Genomic DNA, 27,196 nt, shown 5'->3' with positions numbered 1-27,196 from the left:
ATGAGCCTCACAGAGTCCTTGGTCAGGGTAAACATCACTTAGCAACAACCGAAAACATCGGCTTCACCAACGCTGTTCTCAAAACTAGAAGTCAAAACACAGCACTGCACCAGCTAACACAAAGGAAAAAACATGACTGCTACTGCTGAACCCAGGACAATCAGTCACTAAATATAGTTATGCCTTTTCTTACAATTTTGAATTACCTGAACCATTCTGATTCTAAACTACCCTTCATCCTTTGTAACAGTAGGTTAATGTCAGGTAGGTGATCACTGAAGCCTTTCTTCTTATCCCAGCACCTCTGTCCTCATCTAAGACTGTGTTTCCGTGGCTTGTGCATGTTGCAATTTACAACTGACAGGTGCAAGACTGTCCAGCTTCCAACATCAGCCCTTGGTGGCTGAGCTCTCAGTTCTAAATGAACTCTGTTGGAACAGAGTTAGTAATGATGACCCAACTTCCTCTACTAGCAGATTTCACTATTAGAATAAGTAAAAAAACCAAATACACACATATATATACACATACATAAATGTGCATTATATATGTATCAATTTGGTGCTGGAGCTCAAAATTTGTGTTTTTTTAAGAAATATTTATTAGCAATAGCATGTAGTAACTAAAGTTGTAATACAAACATAGAATCATAGAATGGTTTGATTTCGGTTAGGTACATCCTCTACTCAATCAGATTACTCCAAACCCTGTCCAACCTGGCCTTAAACACTGCCAGGGATGGGGCAGCCACAGCTTCTCTGGGCAACCCTCAACAGCCTCACAGGGAAGAACTTCTTCCTTGTATCTAACCTAAATCTCCACTGTTTAAGTTTAAACCCATTACCCCTTGTCCTATCACTACAGTCCCTGTTGAAGAGACCCTCTTCAGATACTAGAAGGCTGCTATGAGGTCTCCAATACACTTACAAAATCACCTTTAAACGGGCAGTAGTGAAGCGGCAATGAAAGAATGCACAGGCTTGAGAAACACTAACTTGTAAGCACCCGGCCCCATACCGTGGTGCTTCCTTTCACGCGCCGGTAAGGCGAGTGCATCAAGTACGTGACCCGTTCAGTAAAGCCTCCGCCCGCCCGGACCCCTGGCAGGCACGGAGCGCTGCCCAGGGCCTAGCGAGCCTGGCCGGGGCGGGCTGCGAGGGCCGCGGGGGGCCGCGGGGCGGGCGCGCCGCCGCCGCCGCCGCTCCCGGTGCCTCCGCTCGGGCGGCTCCTGGCGGCGGCGGATGCGCTCCGAGCCCCTCCCGGCCGGCGGGAACTGTGGCGGCGGCGGGGCCCGATGGCGAGACCTGGCGCTGCGTGCCCGCCGCCCGCTCGCCGGGTGATGGTGGCGGCCCGGGCGCTGCTGTTCTGGGCACTGGTGTACAGCTACTGCGGGGTGTGCGCCTGCATCGCCGGGCTGCGGCTGCTCTGGAGCATCGGCCGGCGGCCCGGAGACACCTTCCGCTGGGTGGTGAGGGAGAACCCCCCCGCCTGCCTCAACGACCCCTCCCTGGGCACCCACTGCTACGTCCGGATCAAGGTGAGGGCGAGGGTCCCGGTGGCCCGGTAGGAAACGGCGGCAGCAGCGACCGGCTTGTGTCTTGTCGCTCCCCGCACCCTCCGTTGCTCTGCTCGCTCCGGTAGGGTTTGCCCGGCCGCGCCCGGGAGCGCCTGTCGCGCATCAAGCTCGCAGGGAAAACGCAGAGTGGAAGGGTAAGCCCTGTCCCTAAGGTTGGACAGGTAAAGGCACCGCTCAGCTTTTATACTTCTCTGATCCCCACCTAAGAGCTGCTCCTCCGCGAAATGCTCTAGTGAAGCTGTATTATTAGCTCCGTTTGCTTTGTAGCTATAGGTGAGCAGAGAACACACAGCAAATATTGTCAAGTGTTATTTTCAATAAATTAAGCACAGAGACCTCAGCTCTCAGGGATCTGTGCAGATGGGTTTCAGTACTAATATAAATTACAGAGCCTCTCAGTTTTGCATGATTCGCTTATTTGCTTTTCCTGACATCATGAAGAGGCATGTGCGTGCCGTGTTCCTCATATGCCATGTTCCTTTTCCCTATATAGCACCAAGCAGTGAATGAATGGGTTGCTGGAGAAGCAAGGGGAATGGCAATAATAAAAGAGCATTTGAGGGCAAATCATACTGCTGTCAATATGACAGTCTATCACTCAGTACAGGAGATACAAAACTCTTTCTGATGGGTAACAGCAGGCTAATGTGTTGCTTTCCAAGCGCATGCATCCCACATATCTGTACAGATTTCAACAAAACAAAGAAAAAAGTCTGTTTCAGAAAAGATGGCAACATCCTATGTCTATTGGGGGGCAGAAGAAAGGGGGGAGAAAGCAACAGAAAAGGTAGAGGATGGGCTTAGTTTGGGGCATATGACATTTAAACTGCTGCTGGTGGTGACTGAATTTGTATGAGGGAAGGGGATGTCCTTAACAGCAAGAAGTAGATTAACATAAAAACATTGAGGGTGAATCCCTAGAGGACACAGACTGAAAGAAGCGGGATGGAGAAAGGCTTAGCCACTGCTCACTGAACTGAGGAGAGGAACTGTGGAAGGAAATTGAGAAATTTGTACTTTTTTAAATATAAAAGGATCCAAGGTAGAGTGATGTGGAGAATGGTGAAGATGATCTGATGGCTCTAAAATTTGCCAGGAATTTACTTCTACCTGCAGGGACTTCATTAGCATCCCAGAGGAGAAATATAGTGTAATTTTGGGCAGAACATGTTTTTGTATCTGGTCCGTAACTGACGAGTGCTGACGTAGCTCAGAGAATATGAAGCATCTATGGCAAGAAAAAGTTTTCATATGCTTTTGTGACCTCCTGGCCTGATCCAAGCTCTTGGCAAAGATGCGGGGGTTTTCTTCCCTTTTCAAAACAGCAGCGACAGTGCAACCTCTGACATTCGCTCTGGAGCTGTGTAACCATTCTTCCTGCAGTTTTCTTCACATGACTTCTGAACAGCATGTTGTGTTTTGTGAGCTACCTCTTTCCCAACTTCTGTGTCCACTTCCATGCCAGAATTCAGTAAACCCTCTGGGACATCATTTCAGCTTATTTAAATTCTACTGGCTTTGACCTTGAGTTAGTGGAAGCTTGTGGATATCCATTCATTTCAAAGGCATTTCAGAGTTCAGCCTCAGCCCTGCTAACAATAAGGAACTTGCCTGCTTGTAATTCTCACAAGACTCATTTTCTTAAAAGATGCATCAGAAATACTGACTACAGACAGGGCAGAAAGAAGATTGTAACATTAAGGCTTTCTTCTCTGAAGTGAGTCTGAAACCTTGAACACTAAAACCAAGCAAAATCTCCATGCTTTCTCATTACTTAATTTGGATTGCTTCTGGTCCTTAAGAATCCAGGCAGCCCTTTATTGTTCCAGAATGCAATATGATGTTTTTAAATAGCTGCATAATCTTACGAACTAACCAAAAGATTGGAAGTGCATTTAAAGTATACTGTATCTTCAGCTTCAAAAACTGGTATTTTGGGCAGTGTATTGTTTCCTAGGATATTGTCTGCAAACATATTCTTTCTGAAATCCCAGTATAGCAGTTCTACGCTGCAATAAAAACACACTTCTTTTTTTCTCATTTTAGGATTCAGGGTTAAGATTCCACTATGTGGCTGCTGGAGAAAGGGGTAAACCACTCATGTTGCTGCTCCATGGCTTCCCAGAATTCTGGTAAAACTCCCTACGTGCTTTCCTTGTGTAAAAGAGGCTGTTTAAGACATCCCAGAGTGATCATCTTAGCTTAAGTATCCCCAGTGTGATCCATTTTTTGTATCTATGAGTACTAACTAATGGCATTGAGTTTTAATAGGGAAAAAACATTGAAACATTTTTATCTGAAGCATCCACAAAAAATTCCTGATACAAACCAACCGTCTTTGTATTGTCAACCCATTTTTCCCCAAGTATGTATACTTTTTGTCAAACCTGAAGGAGGAACTGCTCATTTCTAATAAATTTCCTATTTGAGTAATGTTTTTACTATATAGCTCAACTTATGAATTATAGCAGAGGATATTAAAATAAGGATCCATTATATTTTAAGTGCAATTCAAATTGCTGCATTTATTAAAAACACTATATATCAATTTTTAACTGGGGGAGGAGAAGAACTGTGAGTTCTATAGGCTATTGTGCAGCCTAATTTCAGGATGCTACTCAGGGAAAAAGGTTCTATTATTAGTACATCACAAGATGAATGATGAATCAAACCCAATCCTAAATATTTGCTTATAACAATGAAAAGCAGCCATGTGTCTAATGATTTAACCAAATTGCTCAGGCTGTCATTGCCAGGTTTAACTAGTGAGGCTTAAAGGACATGCACCAAAAAAAGCCAATAAGGGAACGAGGTAGAAGTAATGCCAGTAATTCAGCAAGTTAAATGATCCTCTTCCTTTCTAAACGCAGATATGGAGGTAAGGGCCACTGCTGGAACTCTGATCTTCCCAGCTGGATTCAGGCCATGAATGATAAGTTGACCCAGGTAAAACAGAGGTCAGTCCTCTTCCCTTAGCAATTTCCTATGGATACTAGAGGCCTCAAGGATAATGGTACAAAGTCATATTTAAGATCAATTTTCAAAGAAGTAGATTGTTCTAATTATAAATTTCTGTATAAAAGAATTAAAACTGTAAACTTTAAAAGACAGATGAAGGGTGTATATTCTATGCAGACATTATGCGTACCTTGTATAACTCATATTCTAACACAGTCAGACAGCTGAGGCTGCAGCTGATTTTCCCCACAGCAGGAATAATAACAGAAAATGTAGCATTTTACACACATATTCTGCTGAGATCCAGTATATTATTCTACAAAAAGCAGAAAGCCCTTGTTACACCTTGAGAGTGGTGAGTCATGCTTTAAGTGACAGTTAATATACTGTATTATCTGGCCATTCAAAAGGAATGAGTAAGAAAGCCTTATACAGGTCACTGGGACCATCAAGAGCATAATTTTTAGAGATGTTTACAAAAAGACTAGTCCATAGTCTATAAAACAGTCAAGCTACCAATACTGCTGTTGCTTTGGCAATTCAACCAGTGAGGAATTTTTTATGGAAGAATACAGAGATCGTGGTGAGAGCACAATATAAAATAGTAAGAGATATTTAAAACAGCATCAAACTTTTATCATTTGGCCAGGAAAAAAAAAAAAACAAACAACAAAAAAAACCCCAAACCAACCATATATGATTCACAGTTAGAAATAAATAGGACAAAAATAACCAGCCAATGCTGACCTTGGTATGTGCCTGGGAATGGCTAAAGGTGAAGGATCACTCAAGGGTATCATGCACCAGAGTCATTTAGTGCTTTAGATGCATAAGAACTTGAAAAACAGTACCAATGTTGTGGAAAGGCAATAATAAAATATTTGGAATTGGGAACCATGTTGAGACAGCTGGGTGCCTGTAAGAATTGTGTGTGAGCGGCTTCATGTTTTACAAGCTGGCTTTTGGAAATAAAGTGATCACAAAGTCACAAAATAGTTTCCATTATTCAACCTTAGGAACGTGAAAGCATTCACCACCATTTCCAAATTCTGCTTGCAAAGCAGCTATCCAGTTTATCCACATTTCAGGTGTGGGAAAACGGTTTCTTTGAATAGAAAATCTCCCCATTTGGTAGGTCAGACATTCAGTGACTGATGGACTGTTGTGAAAACAGAAGATGAGAATAGCAATAGACATTTTCTGAAAACAAAAATAGTATATTTATGGGCCTCACTGTTTCTTCTTATTGAATTATATAGGATAGCTACAACAGTTGCCATGGCAAATTCAGCTCCCAAGCCATTGCATAATGCCTTTACAAATTTTATTTCTGGAGATCTCAGCTACATCTTGTATCTGCATTATATAGCACTGAAATGAAAACGTTCTGACTGTTCTGTTTAGATGAATACAAATTTCTGTAACTAATGACTGTTACCATAGTATTACTTATGTTCAGGTTTCCTAATAGGCTGGAGTCAAAACTGAATTAGAAGATCCAGTGGTGTAATACAGAGACTTTGAATTAAGGTAGAATTCTGTGCACCACTCTTATGGTTGCTGATGATTCAAATCTTAACATATCTATTATTTGAGACTCTTGAAACAAGAGGAGAAGCAAAAGCTAGATCCCACCATAGAGGGATGCAGCCATTATAAATATGGCTAGAATGATTTTGGTTTTCATGTATCTTTCTATTACAGTGTAAGGTAAGACTGTATCTGTCTTGGTACTGGCTATCCTGAAATTTATTATGGTTTCCATAACAGCTGAAGGGCTGTTCCTGCAGGATGAGACCCACCATTTTCTTGCTATTTTTGCTTCATAACACATATCTAGTCACTATATAAATGAGGAATAACCCAGACCTTTGCTCGAGTTCTTAATTTTATGTTTTTCATTGGGTGTAATGTTATCACTCTTTTCCATAGAGACACAAGCAATGAAATACTTTGTGTAGTACCAAGACATTGAGAGATTATTCTGAAACAATTCTAGTAGAATAGAGACACAGTTGAAAGTGTACTTATATAATATAAATCGTATAAACCACTAAGTTAATTTGTTATTCATTGTACTTCTTTCTTTGGTTTATTTGGAGTATTAATTATCTGACATTCCTTTTCTGAAAAAAAAAAACCCAACCAAACCACAAAACAAACATGCCTTGAAGCATGTTTCCCTACTCCATGAAAATGTGCATGGGAGAAGCCAGAGAGAAGAGAAAGCTTTTCAGATCTTATTTTTTAGATGATGCTACAGCTCCGAAGATAAAACAGACTAGTCCTCTCTATGCTCTGGTTTATACCTGCTTCCTTTGCACCAAAGGGACCATGCCAGAATACAGGAACTGTTAAAACACCCAGGCTCTGGATATGCCCGCTTTCTGGCAGTCATACTTCCTTACTGGGGAGTTTAAGAAGGGATCACAAAACTACAAGAGCCACAAAGGACCATCAACATACCACAGAAAAGAAAAAGAATGTCACTGCAAACAAAGCCATGCTAATTTACCCTCAGCTATTTGAAAGCAAAATCCTTGAGTGCATTTTGGTATCATACTGCTTGACCTTGTAACTCCAACTTCTTTTTCCCCCTTCGTTAGGTATTCTTGGCGCCATCAATTGCGGGAATTTAAAAGTGAATATCGAGTGGTGGCCCTGGATTTGAGAGGTTATGGAGAAACAGATGCTCCTTCCCACAAAGAAAATTACAAGTTAGATTGCCTGATAACAGACATAAAGGATATTCTGGAATCTCTAGGTGCGTTAGTAGAAGCCAAACTGCTCAGCTCATAGATCACTTCATTTTCTGTGGAAAATACCTCAAAGATCCCCACACTATGTTTACATTTTCCAAACTTGGCTGGTTGTGTTAATCTCCATGGTAATGCCATGGTTATGCTTGAGAAGAGCTCTCATTCTAAGTCAATTTCATAGGGATTTAAAATTTTTTTGAAGAAGAATTTTTGAGGTTTGTTATGTTTATTTGTTCTAAACCCAAGTTAAATTCTTCTGGAGAACTCGATTATATTAAAAGTGCTTCAAAATATTTCTATTCAAGAGGGGTTCTAAGGTGCTTTGACAACTGTGGCAAACTGTATGAACAGTTTGACTTTTATGCATTTCATTTGTATTCTATGTGCTCAGCATTACAATACTCAGGGAGGAGGGTGATGGTATCTGTCATTGGTATGTATTATATTTCAGCAGTAGTTAAAGGAGGAATGGTTAGGCTTTCTAAAAGTCAGTCATGATTTCCCCCCCCCCCCTTTTTACTGTTGTTAAATTACTGTTTTTATTGATGGAGAAATAAGTATGTGAATGCCAAGAATGTTAAAAATTGCCATCAAACTAGCATATGGAGAAAAGCTACAGGCCTCCTAAGTATATAAATATATTTATGTATGTGTATATATATATAAATGATGTATGTATACATGGTTATTAAGTATAATGCCCACTTTTTTGCATAATGATGATGTTCAGTGCTTAGATAACCTCCCATACTCAGAGAAATTCATAAGGATTATTTTTGTTCAGGACAGGTTTAGGAGATTGCTCAGTCCTTCTGTCTGCAGTTTCAAACTCCAGACTCCCTAGACATGACTAATGTACATGCATCATAATGATTACAAGTTGAATTGTATGGCTGACCCTGCATTGGCTGAGAACAGGGTGGCCATTTGGATACTGACTGATTTTAGTCTGGCATTGAGGTAGCATAGTTAAAGTGTAATTGTTAGTCCAATTAAATAGTTGTAATTATTTGTGAATTTTTTTAACTACAGCAGTGAATTATTTTTTCTAGCCATTAATTATGGAGACAGTGTAGTATCAAATAGTTATTAATTACATTAATAAATGTGCTGAACCACCTATTTCGCCCAGTAATGATTTTAATGCATTTGGTAAGTTGTATGGATGCAAATTCCACTGACCTAAACCCACACATCTGTGTTTATGTGGCAGGATACAACAAATGTGTGTTGGTTGGCCATGACTGGGGAGGAATGATCGCTTGGTTAGTGGCTATATGTTACCCTGAAATGGTGACTAAGCTGATTGTGGTTAATTTCCCTCATCCTTCTGTGTTTACAGGTGAGTTTTGTAGTAGTTTTTGCTAATCCAGAGTATCTCCATTTTCATTATGATTGTGTTTGCTTTGAGGTTGCTAAAGAAGAACCAACTACTTGCCCTTTAGATGTTCACTAGATGCTTTGCCAGTACGCAGTGCCTTTCACAATCTGGACTGTTATGAAGCAGCCAGGTATCAAGTATTTGAGTTTTGGAAACAGGAGTGCTTGTAAACAAACTTACTGATACTTATCTTAATCCTTGAAAAACACAATTCTCACACATATGAATCTGGTTTATATAATCCGACAGGATAAAATTCCCTGAAGAAGGGTGTATACTGCATTACACCTAGGTGTTATTAAATCTGCATAGAGCAGCCTTTGTATAAATATGAATCAGACATTAGAATTTAATCCTGATTTAGGTGAAAAGTGACAATTTGTTGTCATAATTATTATTACGATCTGGGACAAAACTCATTGGAACAAGAGAGCCTCTTCAGGTTCTTACTAGAGGCTCAGGAATAGACTAGCAGTGAGCTGAAACAAGGATTTAGGTGCACTGGCTTGTGTGATAGGCTTTGAGCTTGTATACTACCCAGAATTACATTTATGAAAAACATTTATTTTATGTTTACATTTATTATGGAAAAACTTTTCATAGGAATTAGATCCATATTCAGTAATTAAAATGAAAGCAGTATCTCACCAATTTTAATGTCTTCGGTTGCTGACCTTAGCCTGTTTCTATTTAAGCCATTTCCCCAGAAATAGTTAAGACTATTCAGTGCAGATTTAATTTGCATTAACTTTCATTACAGCTGAATGAAAATCAGACCTTACACCACTGTGGAATTGGAACCATTCACACATATTGTTCTCACAGTCTTCTTGGGCACCATCCTAAGATAGTAAAGAACATTTTGCAGGTAGTAAAGTCTCATCCAAGGAAAGGTCTGTTCACCACCACTGGAGCAAGTAGGAGCTTTCTGCAGGACTTTCACTGAGAGCATGAGCCAAGCTGTATAGAAGACAAATATATTTTATTAGAGTATTTCTTAGCATTTGTTTGCATATTTGTTAAAGTACAAAATCTGTTCTATAGCTTGATAAAGTCGCCCGGGCTCAAATTTCTTCTACCATGGATTAAATGAAAATATCCAGTTTATAAATTGTGCAGAGAAGTAATGCGAGCAGTGTTGATGATGGTCCACCAAGGAAAAATGTAACAGGTGATGCAATTTAAGAATGTATAAGATATGAAAGCTTAGCAGATAGATTACACTTCGGTTTACTGTTTTAAAACCCATTCTTATGCACTGTCAGAATATTTCAGCGAGATCTCCCATGTTAGGAGTGCAATTTTGCCTTCTTGAATTTGCATCTGTAAAGGAATTTACAGATGTAAATTCTAGTTCTACATGTAAATACTAGTTCTACATTTCCTAGTAGCTGCATGCATTCTGTGCTTGCGCTGAGGAAGTCGGGTATCTGAATGTCACTGCTGGCTCTTGCAACTCATAGGAGATGCAGTTACAATTGAGAAAAAAAGACAAAAACACCTAATGCAAATTTGGCAAAACATTTTCTCTTGTTATATATACTCCAGTGTCTTTAATAAGGTACGCTATGTAACCTTGGCTACAGTTCTTGAAATTGCCAAGAAGACAACTGCTAGAACAATTCTGTACTTTTGTGAACAGGATCGATGCTGCCTTTAGAATGTAAGTGGATTATCAGCTACAGGTTTCTGTGCACCACAGTTTTGATGAGAGAAAAAGGCTTGTATTTATGCCTCTTATTCCACAGCTGAAAAAAAATGCTTTGGGCTCACTACACAAATAGATCTCTAAGCGAAAACCTCTCATGTGGTTAAACTCTCCAATGTCACTTCCCTCACCCAACATGTGGCAGGCTTCTTGTTTGCTGACTGTATTAACACATCTAAAAGAAGTATGTTCTAATGGCCACATCATATACTTACTCCTGAAAAAATAATCATCTTTTGTCACATAGCATGTCCTAACACAGTATTTTTAAAACATTCATTTAAGTTTAAAAATAGTAATATTAACAGTAATTTTGAGTCATCAGTTTTCATTTTTAATTCATGGGCATTTTTGTTTCAGAATACATTCTACGACATCCATCACAATTGATTAAATCTGGTTACTTCTTCTTTTTCCAAATGCCATGGTTTCCTGAATTCATGTTTACACTAAATGATTTCAAGGTGAGCAAAATGAGTGCTCTTGTTTATATATTTAACTGTGTGTGATGGGAGAGTTGCCACCCACATTGATCTCTTCTGATGTAGTTAGAATTACTCAAAAATAAATGGAGCTGTTTTTTCTTTTTAAGCATTATGTATTTATATGAGTAGGATATAAGTACATAAGGGACTCTGAGATTTAACTTCTGCTTTTGCATTTCTGGGATACTCCACCTAGACAATCAGCTGGTTTGACTTGTGCCCATGCCAGAGGGACATATTTCATGCCTGGGGAACTGGAGCTAACTTATTGAGGCTCCTGTGTGTGGTAGGACTTCCTTTTATCCCTCAGAGCCTGGGAGTCTGGGCATCACATTCAGCCAGGTGATGAATTCTGCCTGAGCAACCAACAAGGCCAACACTTTACATAACCTTAAAAAATAAGTAGAAACATATAGAAGGGGGAAACCAGCTGCAGACATGTATCCTCCTACATGCACACAGCCCATTGCAGAGCTCCCAGTGTTGCATACACACTGAGCACAGCGAGCTGGGGAGGTCCTCAATCATTTTCCCTCTTGCCCTGTCAGCTGCTGAGGTCCATCCCAAAGAAAAGTGTGTGCCTGCACTTGCCTTTGTGGGTCACACGTGGCAGCTCAGGGTGCAACACTGAGAAATTTGGGAATACTAGTATTTGCCTGTACTTGATTATTCTGAACCAAATTATACCAGAAATAAGCTTAATATATGCTTTACAACTAGGTCTCTAAAAAAGTTCTTAAACCATTCATTGTACTCTAAAAAATGTATAAATAAGATTTTTGAAAGATGTGTCCTGTTGAAGGAGAGAAATCATTTTCTGCCTATCTTATGTAGTGGCTTTTTATGCTTCCTTTGTAGGTTCTGAAAAGTTTATTTACCAGCCAGGCCACTGGAATTGGAAGGAAAGGATGCAGATTAACAGCAGAGGATATTGAAGCTTATCTCTATGTCTTTTCACAACCTGGAGCATTAACTGGACCCATTAACCATTACAGAAATATTTTCAGGTCAGTATAACATTCTGAAGAAAAGGTAACATGTTTTAGAGACTCCTCGACCAACACTGTTACTGCATCTTCTGCCGCTAAAGTAGAAAAAATGCCATCTGTCTCTGAAGTCTTAACAGGTAACAAGTGCACCCACTGTCAAGCCTTGTGATGCAAACTGAATTGTATCAGTTATCCACACAAAACAGTGAAACAAGCGGAGTGCAGATAAGGACAATCTTTGCTGCAAAATCTAGTAAAGCAAAGAGCCTGCCTCATGCACAGAACCCATGGCAACCACAAAAATCCACCTCTAAATAGTACTTACAGAATTAGCATCGATTACTTGTTTGCATTACAGTTCATATCATCTAATAATAACATCTATAAAAAGCTTATTATTAGATACTACTACTAGGTAATATGGCATCCAAGTACATTACCCTCACTTGTAAATTTACAAAACCATGTCTAACTTTAGTTTGATTGTGTTTGGGCTGGTTTTGTGTTTTGGTTTGTTTTTTTTTAAGGTGGGGTAGGTTTTTTTGACACTAAGTGTAAAACTAACCCTAACTTCTGGGGTCTGCATTGGTCTCATCAGACTCACCAGCATCAGTAAGCAAGTAGCAGGGAGCATGCACAGACTAAAACTGAGAGAGTATCACAATAGGAAATATTTTTGCAAGCTTCATCTCTAATACTTTCTTTTTTCAAGCAGTTTTCTGGTGGTTTGAACTTTCCTGGAAGGAACTGGCTTGGCCTTAGAGACTGATGCCCCCTTTTTACCTACCAAAAATGTAACAGGGCCAGAAAGTCTTTAACTCTGCATATCACATACCAATATATGCATGCATGTATGACTTACAGCCCTAACTTGAAGGACTGTACCAAGAAGAATGGGATTGAACTCTTCTTTCCTTTGCTGCCTCCAGTCTTTAACGGTGCTAAATCTTCTGCTTGCTTCTCTAACACAAGACCAGCTTCCCAATATTCTTTAAAAATGACAATTCTCTTCCTTCCCTGAATTCTGACAGTTGATGTTTGAAGTAAATTAACTTTCCATTTTTCCTGGTCCAAATTTAGTGACACCTTTACTGCCATTTCTGTGCCTTCCGGGCTGTCACTGTCAGGAGAGCAGTTAGCAGGGAAATACTGTGAAGAAAATGGGGATCTGAGCTAGGTGCTGTCTTGTACAGGCAAAGAGATAAAACTGGAATGAGAAAGTTAGAGAGATGGCGTATTTTCTTCTAAACAAGGTAAGACCAAGCACAGATGCCAATGGGGAATACATGAGATGGGTCGTGCTGGTAACAGTATACTTATTTAATGCTATTCAGAGAGTGGTTGATGACATCAGTTGGGGTGTCCAAGGGCAACAGGCAGCTCGTGGCCCTGCAACAGCACTGCATTAGCCCCCAAGGTAGGGCTAACGAGAAGCTGGAGAAGCATGAGCACTCTGAGCCCGGTTCCTTACGTTTGCCACAGCACCTCACACCAGTGAGTGCGCACATGAACCAGATGGTTCCCTGACAGTAACGGTGAAATACCTGTGGTAGCTGATAGCTTAATTGCTGTGCAATTCAGATGAGATGAATGTAAGAGCTGGTTATGTTTAAACTATTGTTTCAGGCCTCTTCATGCTCTAAAAAAGGCCTAGGATAAGTTTTTAATCAGAAAGTATCTATCTTCACAGCTATTAATTCCACTGTGTGTGTTTGTGCATTGTCTGGCTTATAGCTCTAATGAAAGTTACCTGTACTGAATTCAGAGAATATTATGTTAGGTACTGTCAGCCACAATGCAGGAGGCTTTGGACTGGAAGGAAAAGATTAGTCTTCAGCTCATTCACTTCTTGCCACTGGTTCTGATGGTTGCACCTCATGTGTTGTAAATCCTTAAATATGAAAATTGGATTGGCATTTGCACTTCCTCCCCTATAAGCCATTAAGCAGCACTATGACTGGTATTCACCGTAACTACCAGTGGCTGGCACTGGTGGCCTATGTGTCAGAAGTTTCCAACTCATTACTATCCACCTGGAGTTTCATTCTTCAGAACTTAATTTTTCTGCACAGTTATTTCCAAAGAAATGATTGAAAACCCCAACTTCCATTCATCACCAAGACAACCTTGTTTAAACAGCACAGAAGTCATTCCCTTCACTCTATTTTACATACAAACACTTTTGGAATAAAAATCCTAGGTTTTGTTATCATGCAGCTCTTGTACAAAGCCCAGTAGAGTTTTCCTAAGTGAGGCTACATATCTTGCAAGGCACTTGGACACAAAAGAAAAACTGTAAACCCTGCAATAGTGAAAAAAAATATATAGAAATAATGAAGAGATCAAGGATACTGGATTTAAAAGGTAAAGAGATTAAATGCACTGAATCAGAGCATCAGATTATCAATCTTTAAAACTGATGTGATGAATAAGCTATGGTTCAGTGGGGGAGGTCAGGTTGTTTGCAAAATGAGATTTTAAATCCACTGCTACAAAAGCAATTTTAAGAATTTTCCTAATTAATCAAAAAGAAATTAAATTCTTATTTTAAATGACCTATTAGTATGTCTTAATATTATCTATAAGTAGACATAAAGAATGTCTGCAAAGTCCCCATTTCTTTGTCTTATTTTAAAAGTTATGCATGACATGTTCTTTGTCTTTCATTTTTTACATAGAGGAGAGAGAGCATAGTCTCTTAACTAACTCCTAAGTTTCAACCTAGCACTTAAGTATGTATAAAAGTTTGTTCAAAAAAATTCTTTTCTACATTACTGGTTTAAGTAATCATGTTTGAGCATTAATATAATAAAGATTTGTATCTGACCAGATGGAATCTGTTTTGAATTGTCACAGCTAGTCTGTTACAATATGTGTGTAAGATTAAGCAATTCAAGCATAAATCAGATAAAATTTTCAGCATCTCCAAAACAGATGAGCTGGAATAAATACTGGTGGGTTACTATGGTTTATGTTGAAGCAGTCTTCCATTTCAAACTACTTGTATATTTTCTAATGTCTACATTTAATGTGAGGAAATATTTCTAACATATTCCATTTAAAATCCTTGTATTAAGAATAAAAAATTAATTTTTACTGAAAGTTTAAACAGGTCATTGTGGTAGTATAAATTTTTATTAACATTCTACTTTCTTCAAAGTATTTTCTCAGGGCTATTCTTCAAAGTATTCTTCAAATGTCTTATAATGTATTTATCTTTAAAGGCTTTCTAGTCTGACAAATCTGTGGGTTGTGATGTTACAGTTTTAAAGAGATTATGACTCCATGAAAAGCAAATTATTAAGGAGCAGTTTTCTTTCACTGCATACAGATGTAGGTATGTAAGTCCAAGGCCTTCAAAAACATACTGTAGCTCTTTCTAAAGGGAACTCTGATGTACTTTGAATGTAGCGTCAATTTCATAGATGAGTGAATATAACTGAATTCTGTTCAGCATTTCAGACATCACTGGTCTACAGAATGTATTTTTCCACAAATATTTTTAGCTGTACTACATGACACATACTTTTGATGAGGTCTGAAACACTCTAGCTGGTATCTTCCATAGTGGCCGGAAATGGCAGCCTGCCTTTTCCTGGACAAACATTTTGTGGTAAGGTAGTTTGGCTACTCAGGTAGATAGATGCCTTGAACACTGTAGTCTAAATGTGATTCAAAGCATCGTATTTCACTAAAACCTACCTGCAGTAAATAATACAGGTTCAGAAATTTGACACAGGATTCATCAACCAAGGGAAAAGTACTGACCTACAAAAATTCTGGCCATGTTGTTCTGTATTCCCTTCTAGAGATCATGGGGCTCCTGAGCTGAAGCATCAATCGTGTTCCAAAAGTAAGACCTCTGTTGCAATCAACTGCTGATTATAGATGTTACAATAAAAGTACCTTCTAACAAATCCACCATCCTTAAAAAAAATTCAAAGACTTTGAGTCACGGTCGTATTTTCTTGCTATTGTAGAAGGTATCTTGGCACCTAGAAAGCCTGCAATGAGATTTACTGTTGATTTCAAAAGCTAAGCTGGCTGAAACCTGGTTTAGTGATTTTTTGTTAAAATGAGACCTAACTGAGTGTGTTTTATTTTTAAAGCTGCCTACCTCTGCAGCACCATGAAGTCATCATGCCAACCCTGCTGTTATGGGGAGAAAGAGATGCGTTTATGGAAGTTGAGATGGCAGAAATTACACGGATTTATGTTAAAAATCATTTCAGATTAACTATTTTGTCTGAAGCCAGTCATTGGCTCCAGCAGGATCAACCTGACATAGTGAACAAGTTAATATGGACATTTCTAAAGGAAGAGACAATAAGAAAAAGAGAGTGACTGTTTGTACATGTCTTAAGGGGTCTACATAAAAACTCTGCAGATTCAAAAACTAATTGTTATCAGGGCCATATTTCCAGCCTGCCTTCTATTTTGAGCTCTGTTGAAGTGTTTTCAATGTACTGTACATTTGGACACTGATGTTACTACTAAAAGAAGAAATAAGAATATGTGATGCCAACATTGGTTTTACCTGTATACTTGTATTTTGCACATAAAAACACCTGCCTTAAGATATATATGTATTTGTACAGAAAGAAAATCATAGGAAGTTGCTTGGTTTTGTTTTCTCCCTTGCTTTACAGTTTTAATGTGTGGTGCCTTTTACAAATTTATAATGAAACAATAGAGTGGTGCCATACTGAAGGAAGTAATGAGTTTTCATTCTAGATTCGCCTGAATTTTTTTAATGTATTTTACCATTAAACAGTAACTAATTCTTTTTATTGATCTCTATTTTAGGGCACTGAATGATTGAAAACTTTCTGGGCACCTTTCTAGTCTTCAATTGGGTAATGATACGTATCTTGTTGTACTGTTGAATGCAGTTGCTTTGTGCAATGTGTATTTCTTTCTTGACTAAAAATGGGAAACCTGTACACTTAAGATGTCTGACCAAAAAGAATGGAAAATTAAGATATAACGTGTATGTATTCCACCTCTGTCTAATAAAATGCAACTAAACGCTACTCCCTTTGACTTTCTATGAAGAGATTTCTTACTGAAGCTAAGAACTGGGTTTGAATAGCTCAAGTGTCTGTCCACTGTGCAGCCTTCTTCGTGCTGACTGTTGTAGTTTCTTGGAAATAATGCCTCATTGTTGGCATTATCCTTCGTATGTTAGCAGCCACTGTTCTTGGCTCCAAGAACTGCTGCCAAGTTCCTGTGTTTATAGGAAGAAGAAACACAGTGAAACAGAGGGTAGAATTAACTTGCATGTGACGTCAGCGAGAACAAAACTGGATGCTAACTACAAAGATGAAAGAAGCATGAAACACGAGTTCCTAGAAGAGGTGAGTCACCTGCCTGAAGGGATTCCAAAAGCTCCCTCTCCACCTGCAGTGCTCTGGGAACAGGTAAGGATGAATGAGGACCACTTGGGGAAGGCATCAGAGCCAGCTCAGCCTGAACCAACTGTTGACACTAGAGAAGAAGAGAGCTGACAAGTTACTGGGGAGTCCCAAATGTACCACATTGCCACATGTGCCATCTCTCTCGAGCCACGGTGTCCCCCATAGGTACTTGGTGCAGCCCCTGCTGCCATGTTGCTTGGTGCAATGCTCAAAAGAAAGGGAACCAAGGCGTGCCATCAGTGATGATCTGATCATGGCTGGCCAGTTGCTTCCTTTCGTGCTGTTCACAACACCCGAGGAAGTGTCCCCTCAGCATGGCAGCAGCATGGTGGTAATGGTACTGGTGCACCTTTTCCACCCATGCCTGGTACCTGCTTTTCAAAGCTAATTTTCCCCAAAACACTGTCAGCACTTATCAGCTTGGATGGTTACATGCTTCTTTTACCTCAGATTGGAGAGGCTCTTCATTACCTCAGTTAAATTACTTGACAAGAAAGCTGGCACTGGGGAGTGCGGCTTTTCCTGAGAAGACCCTGCTCACTGGGACTGCCACCCGCCCACCCAGCTGCCGAGATCTGTGCACCAGAGCTCATGCTTGCTGTGAGAGGTGGACCTGCAACAACAGGCAATAGTCCAAGGCTCACACAGATCTTCTAAAAGCCAGGGCTGCTGTCCTGGTCAAGGCAGGCACCGACAGGTCTTTACGAGGGCTGGGTCACAGAATCACAGAATCATAGAATCAACCAGGTTGGAAAAGACCTTTAAGATCATCAAGTCCAACTTTTCTCCCAGCACTGCCAAGGACACCACTAAGCCACATCACTGAGGGAAGTGTGAACACTTCCAGGGACGGTGACTGAAGCACTGCCCCGGGCAGCCTGTTCCAATGTCTGAGCACCCTTTGGGGAAGAAGTTGTTCCTGATATCCAGTCTAAACCTCCTCTGATGCAGCTTGAGGCCATCTTCTCTTGTCCTACCCCTTGTTCTTTGGGAGCAGAGAGCAGCCCCCTCCTGGCTCCATCCTCCTGTCAGGCAGTTGTAGAAAGCACTAAGGTCCCCCCTGAGCCTTGTCTTCTCCAGACTGAACCCCCCAGGTCCCTCAGCCGTTCCCCATCCCACTTGTGCTCCAGGCCCTACACCAGCTCTGTTGCCCTTCTCTGGACCTGCTCCAGCACCTCAATGTCTCTCTTGTAGTGAGGGGCCCAGAACTGAACACAGGATTCAAAGTGCAGCCTCACTCACGCAGAGGAACATTCATTCACTCCAGGAGGTGCAGTCAAGGCTGTAAGTATCCCCCTTCCCACAGCTGCATCCCGGTAACCCTCTGAGATGCAGCTTAGGTCTAAAACCACCAACTGACAAACTGACAACCTCCGCCCCTCCCTCCCCCCCGGACGCTGCAGCTGCTGACAGCCACCGAGGCCTGCAGAGGGCTCCCTCAGAGCGGCACTGGAAGGCGCCCCCTGCCACCTCCGCCCCGCGCAGGGCGGCAGGGGAGGGAGCGTCGAGGACCGGTTGTCTCGGGGAGGGGGGCGTGGCCAGGCGAAACGCCCCTGACCCCTCATTGGCGGAGGCCGGCGCTGGCCCCGCCCCCCGCAGCGGGAGCGGGGAATGCACGGCAGCAGGGCACTACCGGGCGTTGCTGCGGCGGTTTTGTGGCTCCCGGCGTGAAGAACAGTGCTGGTTGGCCTTTGGAGTGTCACGTGACCAACCTCTGGCCTTGTCTGTCGATCCCCTGTCCTCGCTACCGCACCGTGCGCGGAGCGGTTACAGGCACATGGCGCGCTGCGGCACTGGCGCTACGCCGAAGGGCCTCGGTCCGGCGGCGGTGGAGCGGCAGCGGCTGAAGGAGGCGCTGGCCGAGCAGCTCCGGCACGACGTCGGCAGGTAGGCGCGGGGCGATGGAGCGGGGTGGTGGGGTGGGGTGGGGTAGGGCAGGGCAGGGCGGGCCCGGCTGGCGGTAACGGTGCGCTCCCGCAGGCTGCTGGCGGAGGGGGCGTGTTCCGACGTGACCATTTGTACCGGCCCCGTGGCGCTGCAGGCGCACCGGGCCGTGCTGCTGGCGCGGGCTCCGCGGCTGTTCGCCGCGCTGGACGACGGGCGGCCGCGCCGAGAGATGCTGCGCATGGACGGCGTAGAGCCCGCGGAGTGCCGGCGCTTCCTGCGGTGAGTGCGCGGCCGCGCTGCGGGCACCAGCCTCGCTCCTCGGCGCTACCTCTCCTTTGTCGTTCCTCCTCTTTTTTCCAGTATTAACACTTGTGCTACGGCTTTCCCAGTATCTTCACAACCTTCCTGCAGTGTCTGTAGAGTATCTTCCCGTAACTTCTTTCTTTGCCTTGGTCCCTCTGCTGACAGCACGTGGGTATACTCTCTGTATGTAAAGGCTTTGTAATAGAACAAGAGAAAAAGCAGCAAAAATCCAGAATGTATCCTTTTAAATTAGCTGTGTTTACTAATACCCTTGTTAGCAAGATTACCTAACAAAAATAACAAAGAAAAACCACTCCAGTGCCACCTTAAAAAGAAAAAAAAAACAACCAAAGTTACGGATTTGGAAATGTAGGAGGGCTTCATCATGTCAGATGAAGACATGTCAAGAGATGCATCAAGTTAGAAACTGTATGGTCAGTACTTTAGCCCTAGTGATCCACAGGCTAGGCTGAGCATAGCCCAGCTTTCCCAGCAAGGTGGGATCCTGGCATGTGGCATGGTGCAGTGTGTGGGTCAGCTACTCCCCAGGGACTGACTGGTACAAGGATCCCATGTGTTCTTCTGTTGCCAGCTATTGGCACATGTCTGCCATCTCACTCATCTTGCTCATGCTTAGGTGAGTACATGAGGGGTGTTGGCTGGTGACGCCACCGGACCTTGCAATCCTCCTTGCCTTTAAGTGCTTCTAATCCTTCTTTCAAAGAACTGAGCAGCGTTGGCTCTTCTGGAACAAAGCTGTGGTGGTTCCACCTTCCTCCTATAAAAGAGCGTTGATACTGGAGCCAGTCGGCACTTTGGAGCATGCGTGGGAGCAAAGCAGTAGGCACTCTGGGACTACAGGTGAATTCAGGATGTATGCACTACAGGCTCTTGAGATTGTTCACAGAATGAAGGGGAATGCATTGTAGTTTAGTGCTTAAAATAAAACTAAGGCTAACCTCTCCCTATTTGTTTTGCTCATTCTCTCCTTATATTTGTGAATAAGGCAGCAGATGGCTAAAAAGATGTATTCAGGGTACTAAAGTTATAACAAATATGAAAGAAAACCTTATGACCTGAGAATAACATGTAAAACACAGAATCATCATGGTGGAACAGGCCGATAAACTGGCATTTGTCAGCTTGCTGTCAAAATCTGGCAGGAGCATTAGCAGAACAAGCAGTAAGAAACAAAACAACGTGGCATTTGTCTCCTATTTTTCTGAACTCCATTATTCCTTCCATTTCGTTCATTTGCTTCACATTCATGTGAGAGGTGGTTCAGAAGGTTTCATGCAGAAGCAGCATGTAAATTTAAAACAATCCAAATTATTTTAATTTGGAAAATTATTATTTGGAATAATTATTTTAATTATTTATATACTGTTATACCACTCCTTTGCTTTCCTAATGGTAAGCACTTACTATGTCTACAGTTCACTGAGACTTGATTTCACTTCTCTCTGTGTTTGCTGTAATTATCTCTGGAGTCCTGCATGTTCTCCAAAAAGCACACTATTGAAAAGCACCTTTAAACCCAAACCAGCTCATCCAACTATAAACCTTTTATCTTTTCACTGTGAAAATGAACTTCCCCATATATTCTAAGCTATGTATGAAGTGCATTTTGCACAATGGTTGTTTTTTCTCCTCTTAGGTTTCAGTACTGTTTGATACTTCACCTTTTGAATCCTCTAATGTAGCGCAATCTGTGAACATTTGTGTCTCGGAATGCACTGGAGTTTGACCACAGTGAACCGCTTTGGACCAAGGAAAGGAAGCAGCTTTGACTGAAAAGAACCTAATTGCATTGTTCAGATGATTTCTGCTAGTATCAGTGGCTGCTGAATCTTAGTGATTTCTTATAATTAAGATGCAAATTAATTAGATCTTCACAAATTCAACCCAATGCCTTAAATTACTGCTTGAGGTTTACTGGAAGCTAGCCTAGTAGTTCTTGGAGCATGTGAATTGCCACCATGAGTTGTAACAACGACCTGTAGCTGCAGTTGAGCTCCTGGAAGAAAGCTATAGTCTTCTACAAAGCTTCCAGGTTTTCTGGTTATAAATACCTCTTCCCTGCAGAAGTGGAATACTAGTACAGTATTGAAGAGTTCATCAAAACTGTAACAAAATCTCATTCCCTTTTCCTGTTTGTATTCAGCTTTTATCTTCCCAAGTAAAAATTATCTTTCCTTGGGGATTTGGGGATTTGATTTTCTCACAAGCTGTATCTGGCATGCATCTCAGTGAGATGTACTTCCTTTGGGCTTCTGTCTCCATCACAAAAGATGTGGGCTACATGTCACTTGTGTGCTGAAGGCTGTGCAACGTGGGGAATCTGATGGGACTGACTTAGACTTTGGAAATGATAAATCCAGAACTGTGGAAGTTAAAATGCTCTATAAAGGCCTATCTCCAGTGAACAGTGAAGGCTGAGAAAGTTGAGACCAAATTGTGAACCAGAACCTTTATTTCCCATGTTAGGGAATTAAAGAATTTACTCCTTTGAATAGCTGAGCTGTTCTAACTTAATGGCTTTAATTCATACAACCATATTCTCTTGTCTGAGTTTGGTACTACAGCACGAAGTTGTTTGTTGTGGTTATAAGTATGAACTAAATTAGTCATTGAGAATAATTAGACTTCAATAAGCAAAGAAGAGGGCAGGGAAAGAAGATGCCACATGAAGCTTGTAGCTTAGATTTTATGTTGGGGAAAGAAAGCCTTCACTGTGATGACTTGTTTCATTTGACAAAAACAGGCATTAAATACATGCTGAATGATGACAGCCTTATCTCCTTTCCATATAAATAGGAATGAGTTTCCTGTTTTTTCTTGCTGCGTTTTTTTTTTTTTCTTTGATACATGTTTATCTCCAACCTCAATTTCTCAGAGGAAGTTGAGAAGCTGAACTGTCAAGTCACAGTATATTTGGTATGTGTGTGATATTAACATCTTGCTTTGGACAGCATAGTATCTTAATGCCATGGATTTATGCCCAATGTGAGAAGGGCAGAAACCTTTCACTGGGACCATGGCTGCTTAAGAGGTAAAATCTTCTGAGATGCTTGGCTTTCACAAGGAAGCTGAAAATTTAAACAGCACCTGTGTGAGGCAGAGGAGCAGCTGATGTTGCATCTCATGAGAAGGAATTTACTGAAATGCTTGTCTCAAGAAATCAATTAAGTTAAAACAACTGTCTTAGCTGGAAAAATCAAGCAGATGGTTCTTCTAGCAAATCTAAAAAGAAACAGAAGAGTCTTAAGTGATCAAGGTAGCTTGAAGTTGTGCATATGACATGCCTAACTTGCATTAACATCAGGAACTAGATAATCTTTAAGGTCCCTTCCAATCCAAATCGCTCTGTGATTCTGTGACGTTCTGGTATGTGCTATGCCAAGTTCCTCCTGCAAACAACACACAACATCTGTACAACTTGTAAATAAAAGGAAAACGTAATTTGTTTTGTCTCTTTTCATTAATTGTACTACACCTACTGTGCCAAGGAAATATCCCATTTTGGGCACCTGTACTTGTCCCTCTATTCTGAAGTTACCATAGTATCGTTTTTTCAAGCAATTAAACTGACACACTATCAAGCAGCAGAATTTCCCCTTTTCATGTGTCAGACTTCTGTGCTGGCAGTTTCTTACCATCCATAGTATTTATGATGGAAAAAGTTTCTGATTTTTTGATAGACTTAAGCATGAACAGTCTGTGTTGCTAGCTGATAGGGGAAAAAAAAACAAAAGAAAAAATGGCATTAATGGCTTTTGTTCAAGCCTGCTTTGTAATCTCTTTACTAATGCTCTATAAATCTGGGCATATATGGAACAAATCCATAACAACATATAAAAGGGCCTGTTTAAACAGCTAGTGTCTAAGAACTCAAAAGCACTTCTTGAGTGGTATCAATGATGTGTGTGCATGTATAACTTGGAGAATGTGGGTAAGAAGAGAGAAGGTAAATGTCTTCCCCACATGGGCTCTCAGTGAAGAACTCCCACACAGAGCAAGTGGAAGCTTCTGCAGGAAGCATCTGAAAGGTGGGGTGCTTAATTAGTTGATATTATTATTGTTTAGTTAGTAATTTATTTATTTGGTTAACAAGTACTTTGGAACAATAGGAGAGGCTGTCCTAACAGCTTTCAGTAAAAGTTAAGTTATGATGATGTTAATTCCAGTGACTTTTGGTGTTCTCACAAATAACAAAAATTGACTCCTTGTGCTTCTAAATACGGTATTTCATGAAAATAAACCCTGCTCTTTCTCTTCCCTTTTATTTGTGTTGTCTTCATGTTTGCTAGTGGCATACAACATATCTGCTTGAGATTTTTACATTCTTGCAGACAGTGGGTATGGCCCATAGTAAAGAAATGTACATCTTCACTGGAAGTACTAAAGAAGTGGATCATAAATCCAAATTCTTTTTCAACCCAACTATTAACATGGGATTTCTTTGTGATTGTGTTTTTTGTATTTTTAGTGAGCATAAAGATTTGTTACTGATTCTAGTTTGTATGGCTCTGTGGCTGTTCTGAGAACAGAATTGCTTGGTTGGTCTTCTACTGAGACTATCATTTTCAAGACTGTGTGGAGTCATGCATCTACAACTGACAGAAACAGGTGGGCCTTGAAGAGAGTTCTAAGGCAGAGAAACTTCCCAAAGGAATTTAGCCTAAGAGATACAGAGTGTTCACCTTCAGGACACCTTTGAGAAAACAAACTGAATGAAATCTTTAGATGCATGAAAGTAACTTTGGTTAGGCTGCTTAGTGTTTTCTTAGTTCTTTGCAAGCTACCCACTAACTACATGCTTTTCTTCAAAGTGCATTTTGAGATGCCTACATATGCTATCCAAGTAGCCCCATACTGCTTGCATGTTCTGGGAAGCTCTTTGATCACAGTGTACAATCTAGTACTTTCCTAATCATCATTAGGGATATGTTGGAAGAACTGGAATGTTTTTGCACCTTCTTAGAGTGTTCAAATGACTATGAAAACTGCTTCTTGTAAATGCTTAACTCAGTTCAAAACTGGTCAGGTTCTAAGACCTCTTGCTGATAACCTCTGTGTGATTTAAAGAATTTTTAACTGTATAGAATAGTAATTTTCTGCACTTCAACTTACTAAACTAAGGTGTCACATCAAGACGTTTGGAAGAAGAACTATTCAGATCATAATTCTGCAGTAAGGGTACTAGTTTCTTACAGCAACTGTGTTTTAAAAGAGGTGGTTTAACATTATCACTAGAACATGTGAACTCCAAGGTCCAAGCCATGTGTTTTGCTGTGGATGAAAGATTTCCCTAGCTTTTATTTATACAGGAAGATGCCATTTGATACTCTGTAGAAGACAGTCTAGAAAACTTCACTTTGCCTTTAGAATTAAGCCTATAAAATATAAAGGATGTTGCCAAGCAAAGTTTTTTCTGTAACAGGGTTTAGAAAACCACAGAATATTCTATTCTGGAAAGAACATCTAATGGGATTTAACTGAGATAAAGGAAAATTTCTAAACTTTAAAGATGTGCCAAAATCATTACTGTTTTCTGAGAACCATAAAATGGGTGCCTCTATGAATCTTTAAAAGTAGTAAAATTCATTTTGTGTTAAGAGGGACTGTTAATATACAGGTATTCTGCTGAGTTTCTGGAAGTAGTGAATCCAGGGCTGTGACATATTTTTAGATGCTACCTGAAATTATCAAGCTTCCTTGACTTTACAGGAAAAAAAATCTGATTTCAAATAGAGTTAACTTTTTTAGATCTAGAAACCAGTTACTTACTTCTGGTTTAATAACATGCCACTTGTTTTATGTACAGTTTCTAGTTATGGAAAAGATGCCATTACTGACTTAAGCCTAGGGGTAACAGAAATGCATTCCTGAGGTTTCTTATGTAGATTATCTGAAAACACCCTGAGGATTCCCAGGAGATTGTTGCCTCATTGCCCAGCTTATCAGATTCCCTATGGATATGTTGTTCAGTTACAGGCAGAAAGTAAGCAAGAAAATCGTAATAATGAATTTATGGCAAAGTAGTATGTCTGTTACTGCTAATTTCTTCTCTCTCAAAGTCCATCTCTACTGTCTTTACATGTTAAATACGCAACAGCTCTGCAGCAACAGAAAGGCGAATAAGTAAAGTTCCAGTCCAAATTTAACCTGACATGTTATGAATGGCAGTTTTCTCTCAACAAACCCTTACTGGAGATCTTCCTGCAGTTTTTCACATTCAGTATGTGTTACCAGTTTACTTTGTGACTGTATTTGTTTACACCTGGTGAAGATGTAGGGATAAAGTTGGAATTACTGGATTTTTTTCTAGTAGAGGCAGTCTGTGTGACTTAAGTGGCGTTTCTTGGAAGATCTAATGTGGAGAAACAACTTGGAAGACAACATTTCAGAACACCAGAATACTTCTGTGGAGTTTTGAAATCTGTAGGTCATTTTGGTTTCTACTCTGAATTTCTGTTCTTGAGCTCTACTGCTACACAGCTGTAAAACACAGATGTTAAGTACTGAGAAGCACACTGAGTGGGGAAAATGTGTGGCAGACATGGTCTTGAATTTTCTGAAGGATTGCAAAGTCTACTTGCTCAAGCAAGCAACCTGTCGTCCTGTTCTTGGTAATGTGGCATGTCTTACTACTTGTCTTTCCCTTATGCTATTGTTAGGCTGGGCTGGAAAGCACTCTAAATATGAAAAGCAATAGATGGTCAGACCAGGCTCACAGATTAGGAGTTCTGAAAGCACGTTTGGGTACAACAACCTTAAAAGCCCCTTTAAAAAGGGTCCATTGATCTTTTACTTTCAATGTGAAACGTTATTACTCTTGTCACACATTTTCAAAATCCAATAAAATATTAAAATTCCAATTGCCTACTCTCCTTCTCATCACTGTCTCTTAGTGAGAATCTGTATCACACAGATGAAAAAATATCTACGTAACTCAATCTTTTAAATACAGGAATCAAGAAGGAAGACTATTTCTTTGTATGTTTTCTCTGCCCTTTTGGAGGACAGTGTTCAAATATCACACTCAGAATTACTATGTTCCAAATATTAACAGTAAAGCCTCTTTGCCAGGGAATGAGCGACTAAATGCATGTATAAGTACATCTGCTAAATCCAAAGTAACTGTAGCTCTTCTGTTCAACTTTGCTAACTTCATCTATATGGTATGAAACCACTGATAAAGCGTATTATCTGTTCACATTGACTTTTTCAGGCTCCATTAAGTTACTGAAGTGCAATCTTTCTATAAATACGAGATCTTTGCAGTCACAGACTGCAGGCTTTTTTAGCCTTTCCAAATCTCAAGCCAAAAATAAGCTGGGGAAACAGATGGGAAAGTGGGAAGCTGGAATTACTATATGAGCAAAGTGAAAGCTCTTGGGTAATCTTAACTGCAGACTTTCATGCTTTCAAGTACTTCTTTTGAAAATGAAATTTCTATTTCTAATACCATTCATTTATATCTAGACCGTTCTTATGGTTTTGTACTTGCAACCTTGATGTTGGAAGGTTTTTATGTTTTGGGGTTTGTAGATTTGATGATATTAAAGGACAATCAAATGCCTATTCTTGATCATACTAAGATTTATAAATCTGTCATCTGTCATTAATGAAACTGCTTGCTTCTGCTTTTGCCAGTAGATGATTATAATAGTTGAGCTATAAAGAGCAGACAAAAGGGAGGTTTTAATTAATAAAAGCAGAGTGAGGGA

At 40.6% G+C, this 27,196-nt stretch overlaps 2 protein-coding genes and 1 long non-coding RNA gene across 5 annotated transcripts in view; 2 read left to right on the top strand and 1 right to left on the bottom strand.

The window, feature by feature from the left end:
- Nucleotides 1-1,207: 1,207 nt before the first annotated feature.
- Nucleotides 1,208-16,889, top strand: EPHX4 (epoxide hydrolase 4). 2 transcript variants are annotated; one of them, XM_061465511.1, is made up of 7 exons: nt 1,208-1,537; nt 3,623-3,708; nt 7,141-7,298; nt 8,507-8,635; nt 10,743-10,846; nt 11,726-11,874; nt 15,666-15,955. In XM_061465511.1, exons 1-7 carry the CDS (start codon nt 1,295-1,297, stop codon nt 15,736-15,738), a joined length of 942 nt encoding a protein of 313 aa, XP_061321495.1. In that variant the 5' UTR covers nt 1,208-1,294; the 3' UTR covers nt 15,739-15,955. The 2 variants fall into 2 exon arrangements, with proteins under 2 accessions (XP_061321495.1, XP_061321494.1); XM_061465510.1 differs by lacking the exon at nt 15,666-15,955 and adding an exon at nt 15,966-16,889 and having other exon boundaries at nt 1,211-1,537.
- Nucleotides 16,890-19,035: 2,146 nt separating this feature from the next.
- The window catches only part of BTBD8 (BTB domain containing 8), a 34,998-nt gene continuing 26,837 nt past the window's right edge, over nt 19,036-27,196 (top strand). The window contains exons 1-2 of one of the 2 annotated variants that reach the window (XM_061465507.1): nt 19,036-19,160; nt 19,254-19,439. In XM_061465507.1, the coding sequence (XP_061321491.1) occupies nt 19,051-19,160; nt 19,254-19,439 (296 nt within the window). In that variant the 5' untranslated portion in view covers nt 19,036-19,050. Of the gene's footprint in view, nt 19,161-19,253; nt 19,440-23,569; nt 26,096-27,196 lie in introns of those variants that run through there. The other variant, XM_061465508.1, reaches the window with a different exon arrangement.
- LOC133275507 (uncharacterized) overlaps nt 26,064-27,196 on the bottom strand; it is a 37,090-nt gene continuing 35,957 nt past the window's right edge. Inside the window, exon 3 of the long non-coding RNA XR_009745554.1 lies at nt 26,064-26,159. This is a non-coding gene — a long non-coding RNA (uncharacterized LOC133275507). The remainder of the gene's footprint in view (nt 26,160-27,196) is intronic.

The sequence above is a fragment of the Pezoporus flaviventris genome, unplaced genomic scaffold (assembly GCF_033815535.1).
Source record: "Pezoporus flaviventris isolate CSIRO_AGI_PZ_B2104156 unplaced genomic scaffold, CSIRO_AGI_Pfla_v1 ptg000040l, whole genome shotgun sequence".
Taxonomy (NCBI): Eukaryota; Metazoa; Chordata; class Aves; order Psittaciformes; family Psittacidae; genus Pezoporus; species Pezoporus flaviventris.
Note: the sequence above shows the minus strand (reverse complement) of the source record. Positions and strands in the feature narration are given on the sequence as shown.